This window comes from Neophocaena asiaeorientalis, unplaced genomic scaffold, assembly GCF_003031525.2.
Source record: "Neophocaena asiaeorientalis asiaeorientalis breed wild unplaced genomic scaffold, Neophocaena_asiaeorientalis_V1.1 scaffold116, whole genome shotgun sequence".
In the NCBI taxonomy this organism is placed as follows: domain Eukaryota; kingdom Metazoa; phylum Chordata; class Mammalia; order Artiodactyla; family Phocoenidae; genus Neophocaena; species Neophocaena asiaeorientalis.
In genome coordinates this window covers 8,110,584-8,136,631 of record NW_020174561.1, presented here as the reverse complement: position 1 = coordinate 8,136,631, position 26,048 = coordinate 8,110,584, and the positions used below count along the sequence as shown (strand labels likewise).

The window sequence follows — 26,048 nt, the reverse complement described above, 5'->3', positions numbered from 1 at the left end:
TATGTGTGCCTGTGTGATGATTTATGGAGTTGCCTAGTTTAATTTGTTGATATCCAGAGTGACAAAGATAAGTGATCTAATATCATTCCTGAGGTTTTACTCAGGTCACGGTCATCTTTTCACAAAACAGGAAATTGAAGAGTGGTGCACAGTGCCATATTTGCAGAAGGATGTATTTAGCCACTCTAGTTTCGGTGGATAATGACCAACATAGTATTTGTAGACTTAGGTACTATATATAGGGTGGTATAAAATATATCTATTTAATATTTTTTCAACTAAGTTAAAAAACGTTTATTCAAATTTGATTAAAATGTAAAACTAATCATGAAAATATTGTCCTGAATTACAGTAAACTTAGGTCATCAATTAATATTTATTGAATACCATTCTCTAACTACAGAGCTATTTTATGAGCTCTGTAGCTCATAAAATAGCCTTAAAATAAATAAGCCTCTTTTAAAAGTAGTATTGGGCAATAGAGTCCTAGATTCTGAGACAAAAACTTGGGTTCCAAATCTGGCTCTGTCATTTATTAGCCATGGGATCTTGGGTTTAGCATCTCTGAACTCAAAGTTTTCCCTCATCTTCCAAATGAAGATAAAAATATAAGACTCACCTATCTTCTGTGATAAAGATCAAGCGACATAATATGTTCGGAGTTCTTTGAAAATACTTGAGTACTATATGTTTGTAAATTATTAAAATTATTAATATTTGGCTTGTTGGCAGCTCCTCAAGTATGGGACCTGAATCTTAATTTTTCCAGTTATACCAACCTGAGCCTTGTAATCCTGGGACACAAGATAGAAAACTGGAACAATACTTGTTGGTTAGATATTTTAATTGAAGCTGTCGTTTAATTCTAGATAATGGTCTTAAATGGTTGAGCCTCCAGAAGAGTAGTAAAAGCCCTAAGAAATAGTTTAAAGCTGCCATGGAAGAATTTAACCTCAGTCAACTGCATTCTACTTGCAAAATAGAAGTCTTTTAGAAGTGGAAATAATTTGAAAAAGTTGAAATAATTTGATTTCAGTTTACCTTCTAATCATTAAACTGAGAGAAGATAGGGCATGTAAGTAAACCGATTCTCCATCACTTTGCTTTGTTGGTGATTGTGCTGAGGGGGAAACTTGTTTCCAGATCGTCCTCATTATTGACATTTCTGTGGGGAAGAAGCCCTGTGAGCCACTGACCTCATATGTTCAGAATTAATCACAAACCTCTGGTACTCGTGTACCACATGCAGGCTGCTATAAACATCTTTTATGTGTGTTCTGTTTGTTGGACTGCTTGCTAATACTTTAGCAGACATGCACATACATGTGCATACGTGCACACATCTGCGTGACCACGAATGCACATACACGTGCACGCGCATGTATGTGTGTGTGTATATGTATGTATATGACTTTTCAGGCAGAGAATAGCCTTAATTCTAATGAAACATCAGTGGAGGATATAAACACATAGATTCTTGTTGTAAGAAGAGATCTTAAATGTCATGTAGGACACCTTCCCATTTTAAGCTTAAATCTCTCCTCTTAATGATCCTATGATAATTATGTTTAATTTTGGTTTCTATTAATGTTTACTATGTGGCAAGCACAGTGCTAACTGAACTACGTATGCCATCTCATTTATTTTTCATAACAACCTTGTGAAGTGTGTCATGTTATTATCCCTGCTACATAGATGAGGGCACTGCAGGTTTGGAGAGGTTAAGTAATCTGCTCTTGGTCACACAGTAAGTAAATGACAGAGCCTGAACTGATTCTGGGTTATCCAGCTCTTAAACATCTCCCTCCGCTGACCCCCAGATCCCACCAGGTGGCAGACCAGCCTAGGCTTGAACCTTCAAATGATGGCGGCCACATCCCTTCCCAAGGCACTCAATTCCCTGTAGACAATTCAGATTTCTTCAGGATATTATCATGTCTTAAACACTGCCATAGCCTTCTTTTTCTCTTTCACAGGAAGTTGTCAGTGGCCCACCACAGGAATTTTCAGTATATACACGCTGTTTTACCCAATTATAGTCTGCTTGGAAGGAGAAAAAAATACCAAATATGATAACTGTGAACTGCCTTCCATAAATTTCCATCTTAGTTCCAACTGGTATCCCAGTAAGCATAGTTAATATTTCAACATCCAATGATAAATATTAGTTATTTACCCCCAGAGGGTTATTCTTAGGAACTCTCTTTACCTGCAAACATGAGGAGTAGGGAGTATAGCTCCTAACCACATCACAGGACTGGGAAATAAATAACAACAGTAGGGCTTCCCTGGTGGCGCAGTGGTTGAGAGTCCGCCTGCCGATGCAGAGGACACGGGTTCGTGCCCCGGTCCGGGAGGATCCCACATGCCGCGGAGCGGCTGGACCCGTGAGCCATGGCTGCTGAGCCTGCGTGTCCGGAGCCTGTGCTCAGCGACGGGAGAGGCCACAACAGTGAGAGGCCCACGTACTGAAAAATAAATAAATAACAATAGTAAAAAGCCATGGATTTCTGTTCTGAAGGAGAGCCTCTGAAGCCGTTAGATTCTAAGCATGAGGATTTCTGAAGCTTTAGATTGCAGCAGATTATAAGGAGGAAGCAGCCCATAGGCTCATACTACAAATCGAACTGTGTTACTCCCCTCCCAAGGAAGTGCAGCAGTGTCTCCAACCCTATGGAAGGTACCAACTCCTTGGATAGTTCTTCAGGACCCCTCATGATCTAACCCAACTTGTTTTTCATTTTTTTCTAGATCCTTCCAACAGTCCACTTACTGTTCCAGAAACATTCTTCTCCTCTTCCCTCTTTGCTTCTTCTGAGGCAGTCCTCCTCATCCTTCACCCCCACCATTACAAGTCTCCACCAGGAAGCCTGTGCTCTCCTTATCCCAGAATCAGTCTTCCCCCTCTGGTCTCTCACTACAGTGCATTGATTATGTGCTTACTGTTCACCTCTTTTTGAGAATGACTAGGGGTATTAGGATCTTAATCATGCTGGTGATTTTCAAGAACTGGGTACACAGTTGAAGAAGACAAATCTTTAAACCATTAGAGGACTTTCCCATTTAATGTGATTAAAATAGGAGTTTTGAGTTTAAAGAGAGTTTCTCCATTTTTTTTTCAAGAAAATTTCACTCATGTAATGCTGGACAAATGAAGGGTAAGTTCAGCTCTGTTCTGTATCTTTATCTATGTATTGTTATGTTGAATTGCTATATACTGTTTAATGGATTTTTAGCTTGAGTATTTTTCTTCCACTTTCCTGGAAAATGTGTTTCCTCACCTGCCCTGCTCTTGCCCAGCTGGACAAGGTTGACGTGGGAGGGACGCATTTCTATCAGTGATCCGTTACTTTACACAGACCTAAGTTAATTAGTGCTATGTGCTCTTAGTATGCTACACCTCCATCGCAAGGCTCTCCCTGTGAAGAGACACATTTTTTGGTTTGCAGGATGTTACATTCACTCCTTCAGGGTGCTAAAGATAAATTTCATTTTGACAAATTTCCAAAAAGAGACTAAATTATTGGTTTGTTACAAGCAGTATTAGATATGGTTTTTCCCTCTGTAGTGGTATTATAATAATAATTTTTATATTTGAGAAAAGAATAAAGTCATTCATAATTGCATTGTATCTAGTCATATTTAAAACCATTCTTTCTAGCCTCTTTTCTATGCATTTTTCATACCTAGGAATCATAATCACATAGCATATTCATATTTTTAAAAATTAACATGGGACGCTTCAGTTGGACTTTATGGTTGGGAATTGGGGGTAAATTTATTCCTCCTGGGGGAGGATCATCAGATTTTCAGAGTTCTCTGACCTTAAAATGGTTATCCTCTAACTTAACAGTAAAGTGCACATCTTTTAGCCATCTGCCTTCAAACATTTTAAAATATTCTCTGGATGATTTACTTCCTTTTTTTGTTATAAAAAGCACATAACATAAAATCTACCGTCTTAACAAATTTTTAAGTATACGGCACGGCGTTGCTAACTGTAAGCCCGTCGTCGTACAGCAGATCTCTAGAACCTTTTCATCTTCGTGACGGACACTTTATACCAGTCGAGCAGCAACTCTGCATTTCTCCCTCCTCCCGGGCCCTGGTAGCCACCATTCTACTTTCTTCTTCTGTGCATTTTACTCCTTTCGCTACCTCATATAGATGGAATCATGCAGTATTTGTCCTTCTGTTACTTATTTCACTTAGCATGATGTCCTCCAAGTTCATCCATATTGTAGCATAAGGCAAGATTTCTTTCCTTTTTAAGACTAAATAATATTCCATTGTGTGTGTGTGTGTGTGTGTGTGTGTGTGTGTGTGTGTGTGTGTGTGTATATATCACATTTTCTTTATTCGTGCTTTCGTTGATGGAAATTTAGGTTGTTTTCACTTCTCAGCTATTGTGAATAATGCTGCAGTGAACATGGGAGTGTAAATATCTCTTCAGGATTCTGTTTTCAGTTCTTGTAGATGAATCCCCAGAAGTGTGATTGCTGGATCATGTTTTTAATTTTTTGAGGGGTCTTCATGTCGGCTACACTGTTTTACATTCCACCAACAGTGCACAGGAGTTCTAGTTTCTCCACTTCCTTGTTAACACTTGTCATATTCTATTTTTTTGATAGTGGCCATCCTAACATGTGTGAGGTGATATCTTATTGTGGTTTTGATTTACATTTCCCTGATGATCTGTGATGTTACCTTTTCATGTACCTGTTGATCATTGTATGTCTTCTTTGGAAAAATGGCATTTCAAGTCCTTTGCTCACTCTTAAATCAGGTTATTTTTAAACATTGAGTTGGAAGAGTTCCTTATTTATTTGGATATTAACTCCTTTTCAGCTACGGTTTACAGATATTTTCTCCCATTTCATAGGTTGCCTTTTCACTCTGTTGATTGTTTCCTTCACTGTGCAGAAGCTTTTTATTTCGATGTAGTCCCACTTGTCTACTTTTGCTTTGGTTGCCAGTGCTTTTGGTATCATATCCAAGCAATCATTGCCAAGACCAGTGTTAGGAATTTTTTTCCCCTATGTTTAACTCTTAATGCATTTTGAGTTGATTTTTGCCTGTGGGGTAAGATGTGGGTCCAGTTTGATTCTTTTGCATGTGGATACCCAGTTTTTCCAGCAACGTTTGTTGAAGAGAATGATTTGGTTCTTGCATCCTCTAATTGTAGACATCAGGTTGTGGTCAACTCCAATAGTGAACCTCTTTGGGCATAAAGATTTTTTGGTCTTTAAGATTATTTTCTTAGGATAAATTTACAGAATGAGAATGACTGAGTAACATGTAGAAGCACTTCAGCGTTCTTGATATTTACTGCCAAGTTGCTTACCAAAAAAATTGTAGCAGTTTACACTCCCATCAGCTGGTGACTCCTACTTTTCCATTTCCTCACACCTTCGCCAGCATTTAGCAGTTTGTCTAAAAACAAAAACGAAACAGAGAGAGTGAGAGAAGGAGAAAAAAAATTATGATTTTATTAAGTACAGCTGGAATTCTGTTCTTTTAGTTTGCATTCCTTTGCCACTACTAGTAACGTGGAACATTTTCAGCCATGTGCGTGTCTGAATTGTCAGGCCAAGTATGTAGAGTTCCTATTATTACTGAGAAAGCATTAATTACAATGATAGTGCAAAGGGTACCAACATAAAGGTAGGCAGACCTATGAAGTACTACTGAAAGAGTTCAAGTGTTCAAAACAAGGACACCCACTTCCAGTCCATGGGACCAGAGGGAAGTATGGAAAGGAGGAGTTAATTAGCTCCCTGCCTGTTTCTATTTTGATAAAATGGGGATAAAAGTTAAGTCTTCATAAGGTTGTTGAAAAGTAAGTGGAATTACACTGTGTAACTCGTTCAGTGCGTACTAGGTGCGCGATACGTGCTGGCCCTTTCATCGCCGCTTTGCTTGTACCTTCAGCTCTATTTCTGCACTTGCATGCTGGGTGGAAGTAGGGGCTGCCTAGAAACATGCATTAATGGTACTTCTTGGACCACTCTAGTCTGAAGAAGGATAACCAGAGAGTGTAACAGTGGCGCTACAGTGCCCCGACCTGGAGTACCCACAGGTTCTCCTCAGGCCTCCAGATTTGAGAGGAGGCTCTAGCATGTTCTGGCTGCAGCTGTTGTCTTCAGGGATTTCTAGTTTGTAACTGCTGGCTAAGTCCATTGCTGATTAAGAGGTGCCCATTTCTGACCTCTGCCAAAAAAAAAAAAAAAAAAAAGAGCCCAAACAAAACAGGAACGACAAACTAATTAATAACGATTTATTATTTTTAAAGCAATGAACAGTTTTTCCCTCCTAACGCAATCTTATGTGAAACCCCAATGAACAAAGTAATTAAAAGTAGAACCACTGTGATGAAACTGGAATGAGAAGGCTGGTAGCCCTGCAACCCCAACGCACCTCTGCATACAGAGAGAAGCCTGTGAGCCCTGACCATCACCACAGGAAAACCCCCAGCTTGCGAGGTCCCACACATAGAACAGGAGGCCCTACACCCATGCTGAGCCCCAGCTACTTGGGATGCTTGGGTGTTGTGGGTGGAGCTATCGAGGGAGAAAAATCAAGAAAAATCACCAGCACCGATGGGGAAAAGCTTTCTTCTTCATCTTGCCTAAAATCCCGGCACTATTAAACCTCGCGCTCATCTTACTGGGCCCACCCAGGGACCTGCAGGGGGTGCAGTTGGCACCCTGAGGGTGCTGGCGGAAGGGGGCTCACCATGCTCCTAAAGCTTATTTACCAACAGAGCAGCCTGAGCTTGACAGAATATTGGGGTGAAGATCTAGTTTTTAAATTATATCAGAGTATGGAAAGAAAGTTGTGAGAAAAATGGAGAGCAAAGAATGAAGAATGTTATGACAGAAATGCATTCCCATTAAAAATTTGCATTTTTTTTAAAAAGCTCGTATCATGTTAATCTAAAATTTCACGGGGATTTTGAAAGGCTCGTGGGGGAAAACATCCTGGTAAATGTATCTGCCAATGGAGTGTCCACAGGACCTTGTTACAATGATGGAAATTCTATTTCTTGCAAACACTAATGCAGGCCTCCCTTTATATCTTGGTAAAGCTGATTGACAGAGTATAAAATTGCTTTTTAATCCAATTTAGGAAACAAAATGTGTAGTGGGTTTTAACATTTAAAAATGCTTGAAGCGTGGAAGCAGAAACTCAGAATACCCTGGCAGATCGTCTGTGATATTGTATATCAATGGTATATTTCAGAAATATTATTTCAATATAAGTTGTTTTTGAATTGAGTCATGTTTTGTTCCAAAGCTTTTTTGCATTAGAGTAAGGAGAATGTATTGTGGAAATATGACCCGGAGAAAAATGAGCAGAAACCAGTTTTTAGCAATGTATCTCAGGAATAGAAAGTTTCTAAGAGGTCTCTTTCTTTAACAAAAACCACTGTAGCTGCTCCCACCAAGGTCACTCCCGCCACGGCCTCCCCAGCTCATCCTATCTCATGTCTCCTGGGCATTTGGTCCCACTGACCACTTTTTCTATCTGAGGTCATCTTGGCTCCTTGCCACCTTCTCCTGGGCCACTCCTGCCTCTCTGAGCACTCGTTGCCTGCAGCGCTTCCTCCCTGCTCACCCTCAGGCTGGTTCTCCTTTCCTGCTTGCAGCCCTCCCAGGAGACCTCACGTGCTGCCACTGCCTCAGCCTCTCCCCGCACACCCAGACCCCTGTCTCCAGCTGCTCTCCCAGGCTCCAGACCTGCACACCTTCACTCCTCACTGCAGGCAGAGAAGTTTGGCAGGCACGACAGCTGCTAAGACTTTTCCTCCTCTGGTGTCTTCATCTTAGCTAATGATCTCACATTATTCTAGTTTCCTAAACTAGAAATGTCACAGTGACCTTTGATTCCTTCTCTTGCCCTCAGATTCAGCCAGGCACCACGTCCAGGGGAAGTCCCCATCCTCGGTTTCATCACCCCTCACTCGGACCGTGACAGGAACTTTCTGACTTTGCTAACTTGAATCTCTTCCCTGTCGGGTGCTCCTACACGTGACTTGCCCATTTCTTTCAAAACCACAAACTGTACCAACTCACTTCCCAATTGCCTACTGCAGAGGTTTTCAAACTGTCTCCCTAGGAGCCATAAGGGTCTTCAGTCTTCTTGTGGGTCCCTCCCCCAAGATCCCCAGAGTTTTGTTTTACGTCACTTGCACATTCTGTTTGATATTTCCTTTTTTTCCTTTGAACAAATTTGTTGGTGTCTCAAAGTTTGAAAACCACGGAATAACTCCGGGTGAAGGTCACACTCTGGAGCATAGCATGCAAGGCCTTCTACAACCACTTTTCCTGCTTCACTCCCTCGGAGAGTAGCATAACACCTGAGTTCCGGCGCAGGTTCCATCACATACAACTTGTGCAACCCAGGATGAGCTATTTAACTTCCCAAAGCGTCCATTTCTCCATCTGTAAACTAGGGATAATACTCTCAGCTCCCTCACAAAGCTGTAAGGGGTTCCTGAGATAAGAAGCTTGACGCACGTTAGTGCTTCATCAGTGTTGGCAATTCCTGTCATGTTAGTACTCAAGCACCTCAAGATTGCAAGCCCAGTGTGTCCTCTGTTGCTTTGGTGCCCAGCCTTGCAGTGGCTTCTGCCTCCCCTCATCTTTACAGGTAAACCTTTGTTTATTTAGTGAGACTGACTCATTTTTTCTGTGAAGCTGTCCCAGAGATAATGTTCCCCGTTTGCTTCCTGAGTACTAAGTATAGACCTCTTACTAAGGCAGTCACCATGTTGAATTTTATCGTTTCTTTGTACACGTATGCGTACGCACACACACACTCCTACAAAGGTTAGGGATTAGCAAGGTAGTTACCTGACCTGATCATGTCCGTGCCCTTCAGGTGAATTGTGGATGAGCCATATCTGTGCCCTTGGGGTAGACTGTGGGTGCTCCCACAGAAGATCGTTAGACAGCACTGTGGCCACTGCTGTATCTGTGCCCTTGGGGGACACTACGGCACTCCCATATCTTTCTTTGGGATATACTGTGAACACACCCGTATTTTTTGAATGAAGCAAAGTAACTGATGAATAGGTAAGTGAACCAGCAAGAAACAGTTACCTTGAGAAGAGGACCCCTGAGTGGTACTACAGATCACCAGGCTGAATTTGGCATTTCAGCTTTGCTTTGTGTTTGTCTCCATATTGGTCAGTTGGTGACTCTGCTGGCAGCCAGTTCTCTTCAGCTGAACTGCTACTACTATAAAATTGCTGAAGTATTTTACCTAGAAACAGACTCAATCATCTGTGGGACACACATACACAAGAAATATAACTTACGTCCACAGTAATTGAAATACTTCATTTTTTTGTTTGTTTGTTAACAAAAATAGCTACTATTTAGTGAATACTTATGTGCCAGGAACCGTGTGAATGCTTTACAAATATTATCCAATGTAATATTCAAAAGTTAAAACAGCAAGATGGGTATTTTTATTATTCTGTTTTAACAGATAAGCAGCCTGAAGTTGAAAGAAATTAAATAACTTGTCCAAGGTCTCTTAGTGGAATAGTAGAGACAGGATTCAGACAGTGATGCAAAGGGGCAGAGGGCAGATGAGGGGAGGGGGCCAGGGCCGGGGGACTGTGCATCTCAGGCTTCATCGCAGCGTGGCCTGAGCGAGCCGAGGTTCCTGCGTCATTTTTGTCCTATTCCAGCGTGCGTCTTACTGAGGCCAGGGTGTGGACAGCATTGAAACTCAGAATATGTAGCATGTCTTCCAAGTAGCACTAGCTGTATTCTCTGAACCCTTTACTGATGTTTTAAAAACATTTTTTCTGGGCTCACAGCCTCTTTCAGAGCCAGTTGCACCAAAGCACTGTACATATATGAAAAATTGCTCTCTCTGGTTATCTTGTTTGTTTGCGTGGTTTGCTGTTTATGTTCTTGATGCAAGTCTAGAAAATAGTTTTGTATTATATATATACACACACACACACGCACACGCACATATACATATAGACAGAAAAAATATTAAAATGCTTATTATAGAAAACTTGGAAAGCATAGAAAAAGCACAAAAGAAATTAATCTTCCATAAAATCAAATATTTTGCCACCATTCACATTCAATCTGTGACCTTCCAATGCTTTTAATGCCTACATGTACATTTGTATTACCCAAATCATAATCTGTACGATACACTTGGTCTTTTCCTTCATGATATGTCAGAAACATTTCCTCATGCTAGTAAATATTCTTCTACTACCTGATTTTGGGGAGCAATTTGATAGCTATCATCTAAATGTACTGTTGTTTAATTAATCTGTTCTTTCTCGTTTTGTTTATTCCTGTATTTTTGCCAGTGATTTTCATATGACATCTGCTGTTGTCGGTATTGAAATCCTAAAAGGGGGTATGGATTTTTTTGGCATTAATGTCTGTGTGAAGGATAACTTTGGGATCATGTTCACTCTAATTATTATAGAATTTTACGATCTTAACAGAAGAGACTTGAGCAGTCACGTGTGGTAGCCTGTGACAGGGCACATCTCTCCTGACAGGTGAGCCGGCCTCTGCTCACAGACCTCCATAAGTAGGCACTACTCAGCTCCTCTTTGCCTGTTCTAACGTTATATGTTCCCATCTTGGGCATAGGAACTAGATTCTGACACAAATAGATTTTGAAAATTTCCTTCCGAAACCTTTAGAAGCCTTGCTTCGAGATCAATGTGATTTGAGAATCTGGGAAGGAAGTTAGAGGCAGGATGGCAAGCAAGATAGCACGGGATGCTGGCTTAGCGAATAGAAGCCAAGTAACTATTGCAGACAGGCAGGGAGTGTTCTCTGATTTGCAAGCTACAGTTATTCTAATTGATTTCTGCATACTTGTGGATAGGGATCTGCCCTCTTCCATTTATTTTTCTCTCAACAAGTAAGATGTGAGATGTTGCTCCATGCCTTTCTAATTTAAATGTTGCACATGTTGAGAACCGGTCTTGCCAGCCATTTTAAGCCTGGCCAGAAACCTAACACATTGTTGTTATTAGCCTTCATTATTTGGTTAGAGCCAACATTTTGTTTGGAACTATGCTGCAGTATAAATCTCCTTTATAGACATAACCTATTTCTGCCATAAAGTAGATGCGATGAGAAGGCAGCTGAGTTTCCTTGGTGAGTTAGTCTCACGAGGCTGCTGAGGCCAGGGGATGCTCATTTTGAGAGAGTTCTTGGGAAATGAGATTCATGTTCTTGAGGACTTATAATTGAGCTGAGGAGAAGGACACATGGATAGCTAATCTAAGGTGGTTTGTGAAAAGTACACATGTACAAAGATCAGAGGGAGCTTAGGGGAGAAACAGAGCATTACCTCACGGCTCACATTGGGTGGCTGTGGACGACGTCCTTGAAGCCATATGCACCCCGTTCGGTCTGCAGGCTGAGGAAACCATGTGTCTCACACACATGTGCACTATTGCTTTCCAAATATTATGTAGATGCCCTGGTGGCCTACAATACTTGTGAACGAATTCTTGTAGCATTACTATTTATGGTATAACTATTTGCCATACTGTGTATTTTTGATCAGTAGATTCTACACTTACAGTTTCTATCATGGGCATCTGTGAAATTTTTTCATGTTAAAAATTGTTTCCGTTACTTCAGGGTTAGGAACTTCCATTGTCTGAAGCAGTGCTGTCCACTAGGACCTTCTGTGATCATAGAAATGTCTCTGCATTGTCCAGTAGGGTAGTCATTAACTCCATATAGCACTCGAGGACTTGAAATACGACTAGTGGGACTGAGGAACTGAATTTTTAATTTTATTTGATTTTAATTGATTTAAATTTAAATAGACACACATTAAATAGAGGCTACCATATTGGACAACACAGATCTAACATATCCCTTTGTAGATAATTTTCTAAAAATCCTCCCTCTTTCCCTAAGTTTCCTCTGCCACGCCCCTTCCTAGTTTGTTTAGACTTTTACCCACATGTGGGTGGCTGCCAGGCCCACATCTTCTCAGGTGCTCCGATTCCTGAACGTTCCTTAGCCCAAGAGAAGAGTTCTGTCACAGATGTGACTTTGAAAGCCTTTCCTAAATCATAAGAATGAAAAGGAATGGTGTGCTCGCTTCGGCAGCACATGTACTAAAATTGGAATGATACAGAGAAGATTAGCATGGCCCCTGCACCAGGATGAAATGCAAATTCGTGGACCATTCCATATTTTTGAGGGTGTGAAGAAAAGGGAACCCTCTTGCACTGTTGGTGGGAATGTAAATTGATACAGCCACTATGGAGAACAGTATGGAGGTTCCCTAAAAAACTAAAAGTAGAACTACCATATGACCCAGCAATCCCACTACTGGACATATACCCTGAGAAAACCATAATTCAAAAAGAGTCATGTACCACAATGTTCATTGCAGCTCTATTTACAATAGCCAGGACATGGAAGCAACCTAAGTGTCCATCAACAGATGAATGGATAAAGAAGATGTGGCACATATATACAATGGAATATTACTCAGCCATAAAAAGAAATGAAACTGACTTATTTCTGGTGAGGTGGATGGACATAGAGTCTGTCATACAGAGAGAAGTAAGTCAGAAAGAGAAAAATACTGTATCCTAATGTACATATATGGAATCTAAGAAATATGGTACTGGTGAACCTAGTGGCAGGGCAGGAATAAAGACACAGGTGAAGAGAACGGGCTTGAGGACACAGCAGGGGAAGGGGAAGCTAGGACAAAGTGAGAGAGTGGCATTGAAATATATACACTACCAAACATAAAATAGATAGCTAGGGGGAAGCAGCCGCATAGCATAGGGAGATCTGCTCGGTGCATTGTGACCACCTAGAGGGGTGGGATAGGGAGGGTGGGAGGGAGATGCAAGAGGGTGGGGATATGGGGATACATGTATACATATAGCTGATTCACTTTGTTGTATAGCAGAAACTAATACAACATTGTAAAGCAATTATACTCCAATACAGATATATATTAAAAAAGTTGACTATTTGGTAGGCTATAAATAATTATTAGAAACTCAGAAGCCAAAATCTTATTCTAGGGCACTCATTAAGCAAGAAATTTTCCCTTTCCTTTGTTCTCCTGATGATTATTTTAAAAAATTAATAGATTCCATAGTATTTTACAAGTTATGACTCTTGGGGCCATCTAAAATCATCATGGGCAGTAGCAGAAGCCATGACATAATGCCTCTATTAAGGTAAAATCACGAGACGATGTATCTCTGAACATAAAATTCTCCTTTATATTTATATATTTATTATATCAATAGATACAGTGCTAGTTGGTTTACTGCGTAATTCAAAATCGTTATTTTTCCCGAAAGATTTTTGTCATTCACTGTTTTAAAACAAGATGAAAGAAGGCAGTAACATGTAGAATTCAAAAAAGCACGTGAACTCATGCTTGAGGACCTCCCATCAAAATAATGAACACCAGGGCTTCCCTGGTGGCGCAGTGGTTGAGAGTCCGCCTGCTGATGCAGGGGACATGGGTTCGTGCCTCGGTCCGGGAAGATCCCACATGCCGCGGAGAGGCTGGGCCCGTGAGCCGTGGCCGCTGAGCCTGCGCGTCCGGAGCCTGTGTGCTCCGCAACGGGAGAGGCCACGGCAGTGAGAGGCCCGCGTACTGCCAAAAAATAATAATAATGATGAACACCTTTCATGGACCAGCCTGGGAAGAGGTCTTACTATCGAGGAGGGCCTTCAAGCCCACTGGCTCCGCAAGTGTGAGGGCTGCACGGCTGCTCTCTGCTGCTCTCGGGGTGGGCTCTCATTTCCTGCTCTTCCTGCTTTGAGGCCTAAGGCTTGGAGCTTTCTTCAGATAATCAGACCCAGAGCAAGGAAAGTTTCATTTGCTGAACCAAGAGGCCAGAATGTGTCCACCCGGCTCTTGCTGGGCGGTGCGCCCCGATGCCAAGCATGCCAACAGGAGAGGAAGCTTAAAGGCCACTGCACCCCACGTGCCCAGTGTATGAACCCACAGCAAGATGAGAGTGAAACATTGATGGGTGTCTTGTGACCTCCGTTCTGTGGATCCGGATTCTTCCACTCTTCTCCCTCTTTCATAAATTTAAAATTGTTGGACATGTCTTCTCATAGCACCTCCTTTCGCTGTATTTGTGCTGTTTTCATGAAACACGTACCTCTGTGGTCTGCTAATCTCCATTTTACAGGAGATGACTGGGTTGTTGTGACAGTGGTTGGTGGTGGTGGGGTGTGTGTGTGTGTGTGTGTTGGGAACGAATCCGGAGGGGAGGTGGTGAAGAGTGGAGCTCGGGGAACGCCAGCTGGCATAGACAAGTGAGCATCTGCAAATATAAAATACCGGCCTGAATTTGCTTCCCTCTCTATTCTATAGTAAACACGAAAGAGTACAAAGGGAAACTTAGTCTGCTGTGAGCCCCCAGGAAGAATATCCATTCTTGCCCTGTGCTCCTGAGACCCCTGCAGTGTTTCGGAAAGGAGCCGAAAGAACAGTGTGGTTTGGGGTCTGTACTGCTCCCCTCCCTTGGGTCTTCCTGTGCCCAGGCTGCCACCCCTCTTCCTCCAGCACCTGAGCAGCTATGGGTGACCCTTTCTGCAGGGCTAGGGCCTTCTCCTTGATAGATCTGTGAGGAAAAACTAACGGGCAGTGCTAATCATCCTCAGGTCTCTCCAGTGTGGTTGGTTTAGTCATATGAAACTTCTTAACCTTCATGTGTTTGTTTCATGTATTTTCATTCTGGTTACAAGATTATACCAACTTATTGTGTCTTCTAAATTTTCCTTTTTGCTGTTTGAGTCTGTATATGTATATATATATATTTCTTTGATTAGAATATCTTAACCTGAAAGCCTCTGATGTTCACTGTAGGAAACTGGTACAAGGCTAATTACCTGCCAGGAAACTTTGGATTGCTGGATGTTTCAGTAATTGCCTTCAAATGTAGTGGTGAGGTTGCAGGTTTGATGAAATGCTTACGAGCGGCAGCTTTAGGGAAATCAACCTCTCCATTTTCCATTCTGAATTCCAAATTACTGTGTATTAACACATCTGCCTCCTGCCTTTTTTTTTATTTCAGTACCTACTAGAAATGAAAAGCTTAATCCTGCCCCCAGAACATATCCTGAAGAGAGGGGACAGTGAAGCAATAGCATATGCGTTCTTTCATCTGGCACACTGGAAGAGGGTAGAAGGGGCTTTGAATCTTCTGCATTGTACGTGGGAAGGCAGTAAGTAATTTTCCTTCTTTGAAATGTTTTTAAAGCATGAAAAGATGCTAAAACTGTTTTTACCCTGAGTGTTCACGGTGAGTGATGGAGATTTGCATATCTATAGCTCTCCTTCTCTGTGATATTCCATCACCAAGAGATGGTTAATTACTCAGGCTCTCTAGTTTCCCAGTGGTGGCGGGTGTTACTGTGGTGATCCCATCTCTGCAGCTCAAAAAGGCAAGTTTATACAGTGGATGGGGTGAGTCTGGGCTATCCTGGCAGAGGAGCATTTTACAGCTGGAAAACCCTCTTTGGAGACCTGGACAGCCCCTCGGCACCATGGGAACCTTTGGCGTGGGGTCAGGCCTCGTGCTGGGCTCTGATGACCACTTCTGGATGGCCTTTCTGGGAGGGTTGGCTGAAGAGCCACAGTTATCCTCCAGGAGAGCTGGCTTAGCCAAACACAAACGAGCAGCGGTTACGCTTGCTTCAGAACAAGAGCAGTGGCCGCTGGACTCCAGTATGGTGGCAGGTGTAGTATTGTGTGTTAAGGGATAAATGCCTGTTAGATGGATGTGGGGATAAACTGATCTGAGCACGAGCTGGGCACCGTCATTCCGTGTAAGGAGAAGCGGCTCCAACGGTGGGTGAGACGTGCTCCCTGCCCTGGAGAAGCATTTCATCCAGTTGGGAGGAGTCATCAGCAGCATGTAACAGCTGCCCAGTGATTCTTCAGACAGGAGAGGCCTATGGGGTGGAGCAGTCATGCTTAACCTTATGGGTCATATGGGATTTGAACCAAGCCTTGAAGAACTGGGACGGTATTATAAGCAAGGACACTGTGAACAAATGCTAAGCGGTGGGGCTGTTGGGGAGAATGAAAATTAAGGAAAAAGGCTCAAGATTGTGGATTATTGGACCACATATATATTGACACTCGGTTCTCATTAATTTAATCAAAACAAACACAACATGTAGCATGGGTTTTTTTTCCTCCCCTCTCATGGGGAAAAGAAATATTAGAGTCTGCAGATAATTTTTCCTTAGTTCACTCCTACTCTGATCAGCCTCACAAATGAATGTCTTTTTAATCCCTTTCACTGTTTATCTTTGCTCCTTCCATTTTCATTTTGCTAATCTTCTGCTCTTCCCTTTTCCTGCCCTTCCGTAACCCAGCAGGAATCTAAACTGGTGCAGGAAGGGAGGGGGGGCAGCCGAATGAGATGGAGTAAAAAAGTAACTTGACAGGGGACTCAGGTTGATTGAAAGTTTTTTGTTTAGTTGTTTTGAAAACATTTCTTTAGAGAATTGATAGCGGGTCAAGTTAAATCATTTACTATTTATAACTTGAGGGATATCGACTTGATCGATGTTTCTACCCCTACTCTGTAAGTGTGGTAACATACTCCTGGTGTCCTGGTCCCGCTATTTGGATATGTTAAGACAGCACACTCTGCTCAGGGTGTGTGTGGACACGTATGCAGTCCCCTCTGGCTTGGGCTTCTTGTTGCATTTAAAGTGTTCTATCCAGATGAGGAATTTTTATTTAAACATGAGAAAGAGACAGAAAAAGCCCAGCAAGAATAAACATGAGAGGCCTCACCTAGTGTTAGTCGTGATAAAATTAAATGGACAAACTGACTTAACCAAATAAGGACGTATTTATAGATCGGTACCTTGGAAACATAGTAATAGAAGCTTATTGATTGGATCTAATTGATAAGAAAGTTACCAGTCCTATAGAAAAGGTCAAAAGCGGGTGGGCAGAAGTGATGAAGACACAGTGTTAGGAACGGCATAACTATTAAAAAAAAACCATGAGGAAATTCTGTTTGGAAATTAGTTACCCATATAATCGTGTAACAATAGGGAGATGCTCTGGAACAACTGGGAAGGACAGTGAGATTGTGAGAAATGTGAAGTGACATAGTGAACCCCACATCAAGCAGTGTAGGACCTCTGGGGGGGATGTAATTACCTCAAATTAGATGGGTAGAACACTTTATTAGAATAAAAAGAAGGGGTGAGGTTTTTGTTTTTTTATTTGGTTTGGTTTTTTTTAACATCTTTATTAGAGTATAATTGCTTTACAATGGTGTGTCAGTTTCTGCTTTATAACAAAGTGAATCAGTTATACATATACATATGTTCCCATATCTCTTCCCTCTTGTGTCACCCTCCCTATCCCACCCCTCTAGGTGGTCACAAAGCACCGAGCTGATCTCCCTGTGCTATGCGGCTGCTTCCCACTAGCTATCTGTTTTACGTTTGGTAGTGTATGTATGTCCATGCCACTCTCTCACTTTGTACCAGCTTACCCTTCCCCCTCCCCGTATCCTCAAGTCCGTTCTCTAGTAGGTAGGGGTGAGTTTTTAGACATAAAACAGTGTGGCAAGGTAGTCAGGGGCCTATAGGAAAGACAAATTCAGCATCTGATCCTTACAGATAATTAAGAACCAGGAAGTTACGCTGCTGTTCAGTTTTCAAAAAGAGAGCCATACCGTTCAGTTTTAGAAAGAAAAGAGAACCATGAGAGTGCTTACCAGGTGCTAACTACCTTGGAGGATCCCAAGAACCTTGAAGAGTGTTTGTGTAACAGTGTAATTCACAGAGGGTTTGCATTTCCATCATTTCATGGACTCCTGATAAATTTCTGAGTTAGGCAGGACAGAGGTGGCCATCTTAGTTGATCAAGAGAGGAACAGGTTCATTGAGGTGAGTACCTTGTTGAACGTCCTGCCAGCACTGTTGGCAGAGCCAGGTTCACTTTTTCTTCACTGCTGTTTTCTATAATACCAGCTATTTAGGCCTTTCCTGAATAGGTTAAGGATAAGAGGGTCAGCCATCTCCGAAACCTTTGTTTAGAAGCCATCAGTTTACACTACTGCTTACAGACTGCGGTATACCTATGCCCTTTCTAGTGTTTTGAAAGTTAATCATTCTATATAAAATTATATTTTTGTTGTTAAATATTGACGTAAACATTTTAACTATAGAACGAGCCCAATTCTATAAAAAAATACATTCTATATATAAACAAAGGTAAGAGACTGGAAATAAATACATCTTTAAGTAGATTTTAAGTGATTTGGTTTTTTCTTCCTATTTGTATTTTTCAAACTTTCTACAACAAGCATATATATCTTCTACAGGCATAAATATGCATGTGTATATATGTGTATGTGTATATATATATATATATATGTATATGCATGTACTTAGAAAAATAATCTTTCATTACAAACAGTTTTGGTCTTTTTTCGAAAACAAAGCTATAAATCTGTCTTGCAGTTCAGAAGAAAGAATTACCACTCCAACTTTAGACAATTGTGTGTAATTGGTTGACAGAACTTCTAGATCTGTGTCCATTCTAAGTTAAATGGAGGCATCAGGGCTCTGGATTTTAAATCAAAAGGGCTTGGATTAGAATTCTGACTTAGTTACCTATTAACTGGTATTAACTTACCCATTTTTTGAAAACTGTGAAGCGCTGAAGATACTGAATGCCATCACCCCATCCCAGATTGGTGGACTTCAGGGCAGTTGCCCTCAGGGCGGCTACAGTACCAGAACCTCTCCCTCTCCCTCTGAGGTCAGTGGGGCTCCCCTAGACGGCCTGTGCCTGAGCGCAGGAGGCTGCACTTCCTCCAGTTCACCACTGGGTGCCGCATTTTGACGTCTCCAGCCTCAGGGTCTAGGTTTTTGCCTTTAAATCATTTTTTTCTTCATTCTGAAATTTAAGGCATTCCCCAACTCCCTTCCAGTTTCCCCTTTTCATTAGAAAGATAATTCAGGGAGGAAGGTAACAGTGCCTCATTTCACCATGTTCCATGTTAAAAGTGAGTATTCTTTTAAAAAGTCAGTTTATCTTTTGGAAAAAATTTTAAAAGCCTGACTTATGTCAAAAGTGTTAGTTAGGGGTAGGGATGAGGTATAGTTTTCTTTGATTTTTAATGAGTTTATTATGTTGGAGCATTAGTCATCTTGTGGATTTAAGTGAGTTTCCCACCAATCAGGCTGAAATAACTCACATTTTTGTTAAAACCCCAAAGTCCAGCTGATGCATGGCAGAGATTGTTTGGGTTTGAAACATATGGTGGTTTTAAAAAAAAAAAAAAACAACAGAGTCCTCAACCACAAATACATCAGCATTTCAAAGGCTTGTAAAAGATTTGATTCATCACTGTCCCAGCCCCTGAAATTACACAATATGTTCCTCAAAATCAAGATAATGAAGAAATGGGGAAAGTTTTAATTTATAAGGTTTAAAAACATGTTTCTTAATTCATTACACAGCTGCCACATTATCTTAATTATATTTATTTTAAACACTGTAGGTTCTGGTTACACTCACACACGTGCACACACACGACTGCAAGTATGTGTTGAATGTAAAAGCCATATATGAATGAGGGATCTCGATTGAATTGTGTATTATTTACAATGGTATCACGCCTTATGGGGCCCTATTTTAAATGGCACATCTTCTATTTTACCTGTTTTAAATACTGATGTGGCCTTATCTCCCTTCTACCTTGATCTTTTCAGGGCTCTGTTTTGGCTGTATTTATTTTATAAAGCAGAATAGTCTGCTGACCACAACTGTGAACTTTAAGATTTGATTTTCAGGTTCTATATATCAGAAGGCTAGAATGCCATGGGGTAAATCGCTTAGCTTTTCTTTGTTTCCATTTTTTCCACTTGATCAAGTAAGACTCTTTATTTTCTTTTTGGAGATTTTTTTTCCAAAGAATTCGCTAAATAATGTATAAGATTTGAAGGTGGTGTTTTTTAGGGGGACTAGGCAAAGTATTTCCTTTGAGAGGAGAAAATGGTCCATTGTTGAAGCAAAGGATGAGATTCTAATTCTAATTTATTCTCTTTGAACCTGATGGTAAATGCTACTTGCTGTAAGATGTGGTCCTTAGGGCATTTCCTCTAACCAAACCTTTCCTCCAAAAGCCTGGCACCTTTGGGACTGCTAAAGAGAAATTCTTCCACCCCTCACCCCATAGATCTAAGGCTAAATTTTATAATTTGGGAGAAAACAATGGCCAGCTAAAGTCCCTGGCCATAGCCAACTTAACACTAGTAGCCGGACTCCAAATATTATTCAGCGCTTCCCCACCTACTGCCCAGTAGGACCAAGCTTGCTCCTTTCAGTTATTCAGTTTTGAGCCGCGGACCGTACTTTGGATCCACTGGGGTTTTTAAAGGGAAAAATTCTGTCTCTGCCCTATTGTGCATTAACTTATTCATTCCTTCATTCAGTTAACATTTATTGAGTCCCTCCTTTGTGCCAGGCATTCTTTGGGGATACCAAGATGAGTCAGACTCTGAAACGCTTTGAGAGAAACATTAATGTGTGTGTGTGTGTGTCTGTATACACATATTCTCACAGATACATACACACACATATATAATATATAGTGTGGATACAAGCAGTGGAAGCAGGAACAGAGTGTTCTAGAGTGTTGCAGGTCACTAACAAATTAGTGAATCTGCTATAAAACTCGAGAAGTTTTCTTCAGAATTGGAATGGAGCATCACGTAATCTAACCAAAGGAAAGTGGTTTTCCCAAGGCCATATAAGTAGATAGTGAAAAAACGTGGATCAGAACCCAAGCTTTTGACTTCTGAATTTTCCTTATTGTGCCCAAAGTCTCACAAAAGACAAAGAGCCTTTATGGCCAGTTGCCCACATTACAGTCAAAAGTGAGAACATAAAGTGTGTATTTTGATGAAAGTTTTCTGTTCTATCATTTGCACTTCTAATTGTTCACAAACAAGCAGCATTTTTACTTATAAGCTAGAGTATGACCTGTTAGAGAAAGGAGGAACTTGGGGTTAGTGGAAAGGCACGGTAAAGAGAAAACTAACTTTCATTGAGCAGTCAGGCACTATGTGTGGGCACGTTGACCTCCGCTGTCACACTTAGTCCCTTTAACAGCCTCTCGAGGTCCTTGGTGTTCTCATTTTTACGGCCGAAGAGACTGGACACAGATTAATGACCCACCCAAAGTCACACAGTTGTCAGCCTGGACAAGTTTGACTCATCCTGAGCTGTCACCTCCACCACTCCCCCATTAGGTATGGGCTATCACAGGGGGACTTTCACTCTTGCTTTCATGATTATTGGCTCATCTGTTTCCCACCCTGGGTGGTCAGCTCCATCAGTGCAGGGACAGTGCGTACCTGGCTCACCTTTCTATCGCTGCTGCATGAGGAAGGCACTCAACATTTTGACCATGTAGAGCTGGGATTCAGACTCAGTTCTTGCTATTGCAAGGGGTCTGTATAAAGTTCTCTGAGATCCTCTTTGAAAAGGCAACATAGATCCTCTTTGAAAAGGCAACAAAGTATCAAACATTACCTTCTATCCTTGTCTACATTGTGGACAGGATGAGAGCACATTAGGAGTCACTGGGGAAATCAGGAATTAATTTGTTCATGTATCCATCCTTCTGTTCATTCTTTGGTTCTGTTGATTCTTTCTCCAGTATTGGTCGAGTCTCTGATTGGCACAGCACTGCTAGGCTTGGTGCCTAGAAAACGTGTCTGGGCAGGGGTGGAAAGCAGCTGTGTAACGCCTCACATGTCATTGTGGAGAGCCTGCTGTGTTCATTAAGTAGTTCCCAGTTTCATTTTGCCTCTCCCACAAAGACACAATAGAAACCAAGGTAGGGGAGGGGATGGCACAAGAGGAAAATGCAACAATGCCACTTGTGTCCCGTGTATTAACTCTGAGTGGTCCAGGTTTTTGGTTTCATTTTTAACCAAATACATGTACATTTTTAATTCCTCTGAAGTGTATGTTTTTTTGGACGGAGATTTTTAGTCACTCATGAAGTAGATCAAATTCATAAAATAGTTCAAATGACCTTTTTTCCATTCTTCCTTGCCCTGCGAAATCAGCGTGTTACTATTTGCACTTGCAAAAGTTCTGGACATTCGGCTCAAGCCACGAGGTTCTTGTGGAGCAGTGTCGTGTCTTTGCAGTGAAAGGGACCAGGCGGTGGGAGGTGAAGCTGGCCCGGCTCGTGTAGTGCCTCCTCCACTCTTTGCAGACCCCCACTGCTTATCGCACACTTTGCTGGGCCCCGCACAGCAGGGTGGACCAAGGATAGAATTGCAAACAGAAATTGTGCTTGCTTTTGTTTAGTGAAGCCAAAAGTCTTAATATTATTTTATGAACTTGATGTAAATGACAACTGACATGAGAATGAGAAATTTTAAGAGCACATGAGCGTCTTTACAATCCCAGGGGTTGGGGGCAGAGGACAGTACAGAAAGTGTGTGTGTGTTTGTGTGTGTATTCTTTCTTGAGTCGTATATAATCAGTGCCTTCACCCTCTCCAAAAAGACCAGAACTGATTAGAAGAAGGAAAAGACTAACTTGATGCACAAAATTTGTATGCATGCCAAGTACTGGAGTAAAAAATATTTGGCATCCGACTGAAAAGACACCAAGCAGCCATTTGATGTCTATGGTTGAACACTCTCAAGATCTTGCACTCCTATATTTCATTTAAAAAATTGCTCCCTGAAGTGCAAACTGACTTCAATTTTGAACAAAATTTAGCATTCAAATTTATAGCCACTTTGAAAACTGAGGGTTTATTTATATCATATGAACCTGAACAGATTCTTAATTACAGCAGCCCTAGTGCACATGGAGAATCTGGATTTCAAAAAAAAAAAAAACCTTCCACATAGGTTTTTCTACATTTTTGAGATGCTTTCATAGCAGCCATCATTCATGGGAAATAGTATTAAAATCCTGCCATATTGCAGTTGAAATTTAAACGCACTGCTTCCCAGTAGAGAGTTTAGTGTGTCCTATAAAGGCACTAGATGGATATTTTCGGTTTTGTAATTTTTTCACTTCTCTTGAAAGCCTAATTCTACTGAGGGAGATGCTGGTCCCTTTGAGTAATCTTTGTGTGTTAACAACCTGTACAGGGAGCTCCTCTCTTGCTTGTTGTAATGGGCAAAAGTCATCTTGGTTTGCATGAAAGAGGAGGTCTGATTGAACTAGGGTGAGCCTTTCATTTTAAGAAGAGTTAAAGTCTGGGGTGTTTTTAATGTTTTAATCTCTATTTAAGAGGTTTCTGTTATGAGAGGAAAATTGATAACATTTTTACCTCAGCCAACTGCCAGCAAACTGGCTCTGCTCTAATCCCACGTTTATAGTGATTTATATTCTCCGTGGCAATGTGCTGTAACCTCAGAGTGATACCACTGTGGTGCAGATTGACTGCATTCCAAATGCTGGAATCACATACATAATGTTTTTACTTTTAAATAATATTCAGACACCAGAATAAATACCATATGTGCACTGATGCTGGTTACAATGGAACCTTGTCATTTCTTGTGAGGGAGAACATTCTTTGTTTCTGATTTCTGTTTGAAATAAGTATGCAAAAGATAAATATGTACATTGACAGCATTTTGAGAAGGCTCAGGTAATTGCACAGCTGAGGATGTAGCTAGGAGTCCTTGAAATGTAGCATTTAAGACTGAAAAGGCTGCTGTGTTGCCACCATCCCTTTTTGACACACATGAAGGCAAGGACTGTAATCTGACATTCCCAGTGTAGGGTTTAGTTTTTATATTTTATAGCTACAGCATGCTGTAGTTACCGGACATCTGTTGAAGAAAAATTACCTCGAGTACTGTTCACAGAAACAGTGAGACTAACGTGCTGATGACCTCGTAACAGGGAGAGTAACACACATGATAAGGGGAAGAGATGGATTGATTGGAAAGTCATAATTCAGTGTGAGACCTAATGTTATCTGATGCCACGAAACCAGAACTTACGTGGCCTGATATCATCAAAATACAGATAATCAGTCTCTCCAGATCCATTTTTTCCCCACATGATGTTGAAGATTTAAAAGTTTCATGAAGTTTAGAAATACCTCCCAAGTCATGCATTTTTAGGTTCTTGTTTTCATCCATCTTGGTTGGAATTCTAATCCACCTAGACATATTTTTTAAATAGACATGCTAGAATGCCTTTCATATTTGTGCATCTGTGACATGATCCAACAAGTCAGTCCATGTTTGCTTCTTGGGGAAGCATTTCAATCCAGGTTTGCGTTATTACCATCAGGTGAGCTATATTGAATTAGTGCTTACGACGTTTTCATAATATTTTGTAGATGAGGAAACCCTGGGCATTGGAACTGCTGGCTTTCCCTACTCCTCTGCACCCCCATCCCCACTCAGTTTTGTGAGGTTCTCCCAGAATACATAGCGTGAGGTTAATGTGTGAGGCATACCTCATAATGCATCTCTGACAGCTTATCTAGCACATGACTCAGAGTTCGGGTACGTCTTGCCTCCTTTATGGGAGCTATTTGTAGAAGTGTTCAGTGTGAGACCTAATGTTTTTTATAATTTTATAATGTGAGCCATTATAAAAATGCTCAAAAGTCTCTTTGCGGACTTGAGAAGTTATAAGACAAATATTGTACCTCTAACGTATCGTCTCTCCTTTGCAGCTTTTCGGATGATCCCTTATCCCTTGGAAAAGGGGCATCTATTTTATCCTTACCCCATCTGTACAGAAACAGCAGATCGTGAGCTGCTTCCATGTGAGTCTCCCCCCCATAATCCTCCCTTTGGCTGGTGAGGGTGGTGTGCCAAAGACTGGGATGGGAAGAGGTGGAAATGATAAATGTTTATGATGTTCCTTGTCTTTTATTACTCTTCTCCCAAACCCTGTCCTCATTTGATAGCATAAGCATTAAAGTGAGTTATGTGTGTAGGTTTGGCTTCCTGCTTCTCCACGTCTCTCCAGATTCATCAAAGGGAAAGACCCGCCCAGGTCTGAAATGTAGATGAAGAGCCATCATGTACGGTTGGTCTGAGCGCAGAGACCCCTAGTTTGGGGCAGAGACCCCTAGTTTGGGGCAGATGCCCCTTGCTGGGCTGATCCACCATGCGGGGCTCGGCCTGGGCTCTCCCTCTGGTCAGAGGCAGTCTGCACAGACCGGAGTCTGGAGGGGAGGCACTGGCTTCAGAGGGAGCTGCAGATGAGCCATGGGTGGGAGGGTGGCACGGGGACGCTGTCATTGTGGCCAGAGGCGGAGTCGTGGGCAGGGTGGGACTGCCCTCTGCGGTGATGCGGTGCTCTTGGCCGGCGGGATTTCCCGTGAGCATCTCACGGATGGCGCACAGTGAGCTGGTGTAACGTGTGCAGGGCACGTGTGCAGCCTCAACGCTGTATGCAGCAGGCGGCAGGCAAACCCTGCCCTCGAGGGCCTTACAAGCTAGCAGTCGGGGGGCCCATACCACACGTGGAAAGTATGATTTGGTTTACTGTAATGCAACATTGTTTTGACAATTCCCCCTAAATAGTTATTATCAAATTATACTGTGTATGAAGAGCATGTCCAGGCTGTTCATGTGGCCCTGACTTAGGACATACTTTCCTCCCTCAGACAATACGCTCCAAATCTTGGTTGCTCTCTCTTCCCCGTCCTCTCTTCTGCCACAACCACCCTGCACCAGCCCCAGCTACGTCACGTCTCATAGCTGTAACATATTTAAATGCTTTGCCAGGAGGGCCAGTATAACTGTGGAGCCCTGAGTGTTGGCAGACTGTCTAATGCCCACGTTTTTGAGCTGGCCGTAAATCTCCAATGTAGTGGGTGCAAAACAAGGCTGCCGTCTCAGGTTGAAAGAGCGGGAGGCAGCTCTCTCATTTCTTTGCAGGACAGACCCACTGGGAGACATGTTACCTCGGGAGCTGGGAGACCTCAGAGGGGTGTGGTTCCTCACCATCTGAGTTTATTGTGGAAAAGCGTCGGGTGC

The 26,048-nt window shown here is 41.9% G+C and overlaps 1 protein-coding gene and 1 non-coding gene across 7 annotated transcripts in view; both read left to right on the top strand.

Annotated features, from left to right (window-relative positions):
- Window positions 1–26,048, top strand: part of ST7 (suppression of tumorigenicity 7) — a 199,797-nt gene that overhangs the window by 164,347 nt on the left and 9,402 nt on the right. For 5 of the 6 annotated variants that reach the window (XM_024757829.1, XM_024757826.1, XM_024757827.1 and 2 more), the window contains 2 exons: window positions 15,089–15,239; window positions 24,734–24,826. In XM_024757829.1, the coding sequence (XP_024613597.1) occupies window positions 15,089–15,239; window positions 24,734–24,826 (244 nt within the window). Of the gene's footprint in view, window positions 1–15,088; window positions 15,240–24,733; window positions 24,827–26,048 lie in introns of those variants that run through there. The other variant, XM_024757831.1, reaches the window with a different exon arrangement.
- Window positions 12,113–12,219, top strand: LOC112408267 (U6 spliceosomal RNA). Its single transcript, XR_003004914.1, has one exon. It is a non-coding gene; the product is annotated as a U6 spliceosomal RNA (small nuclear RNA).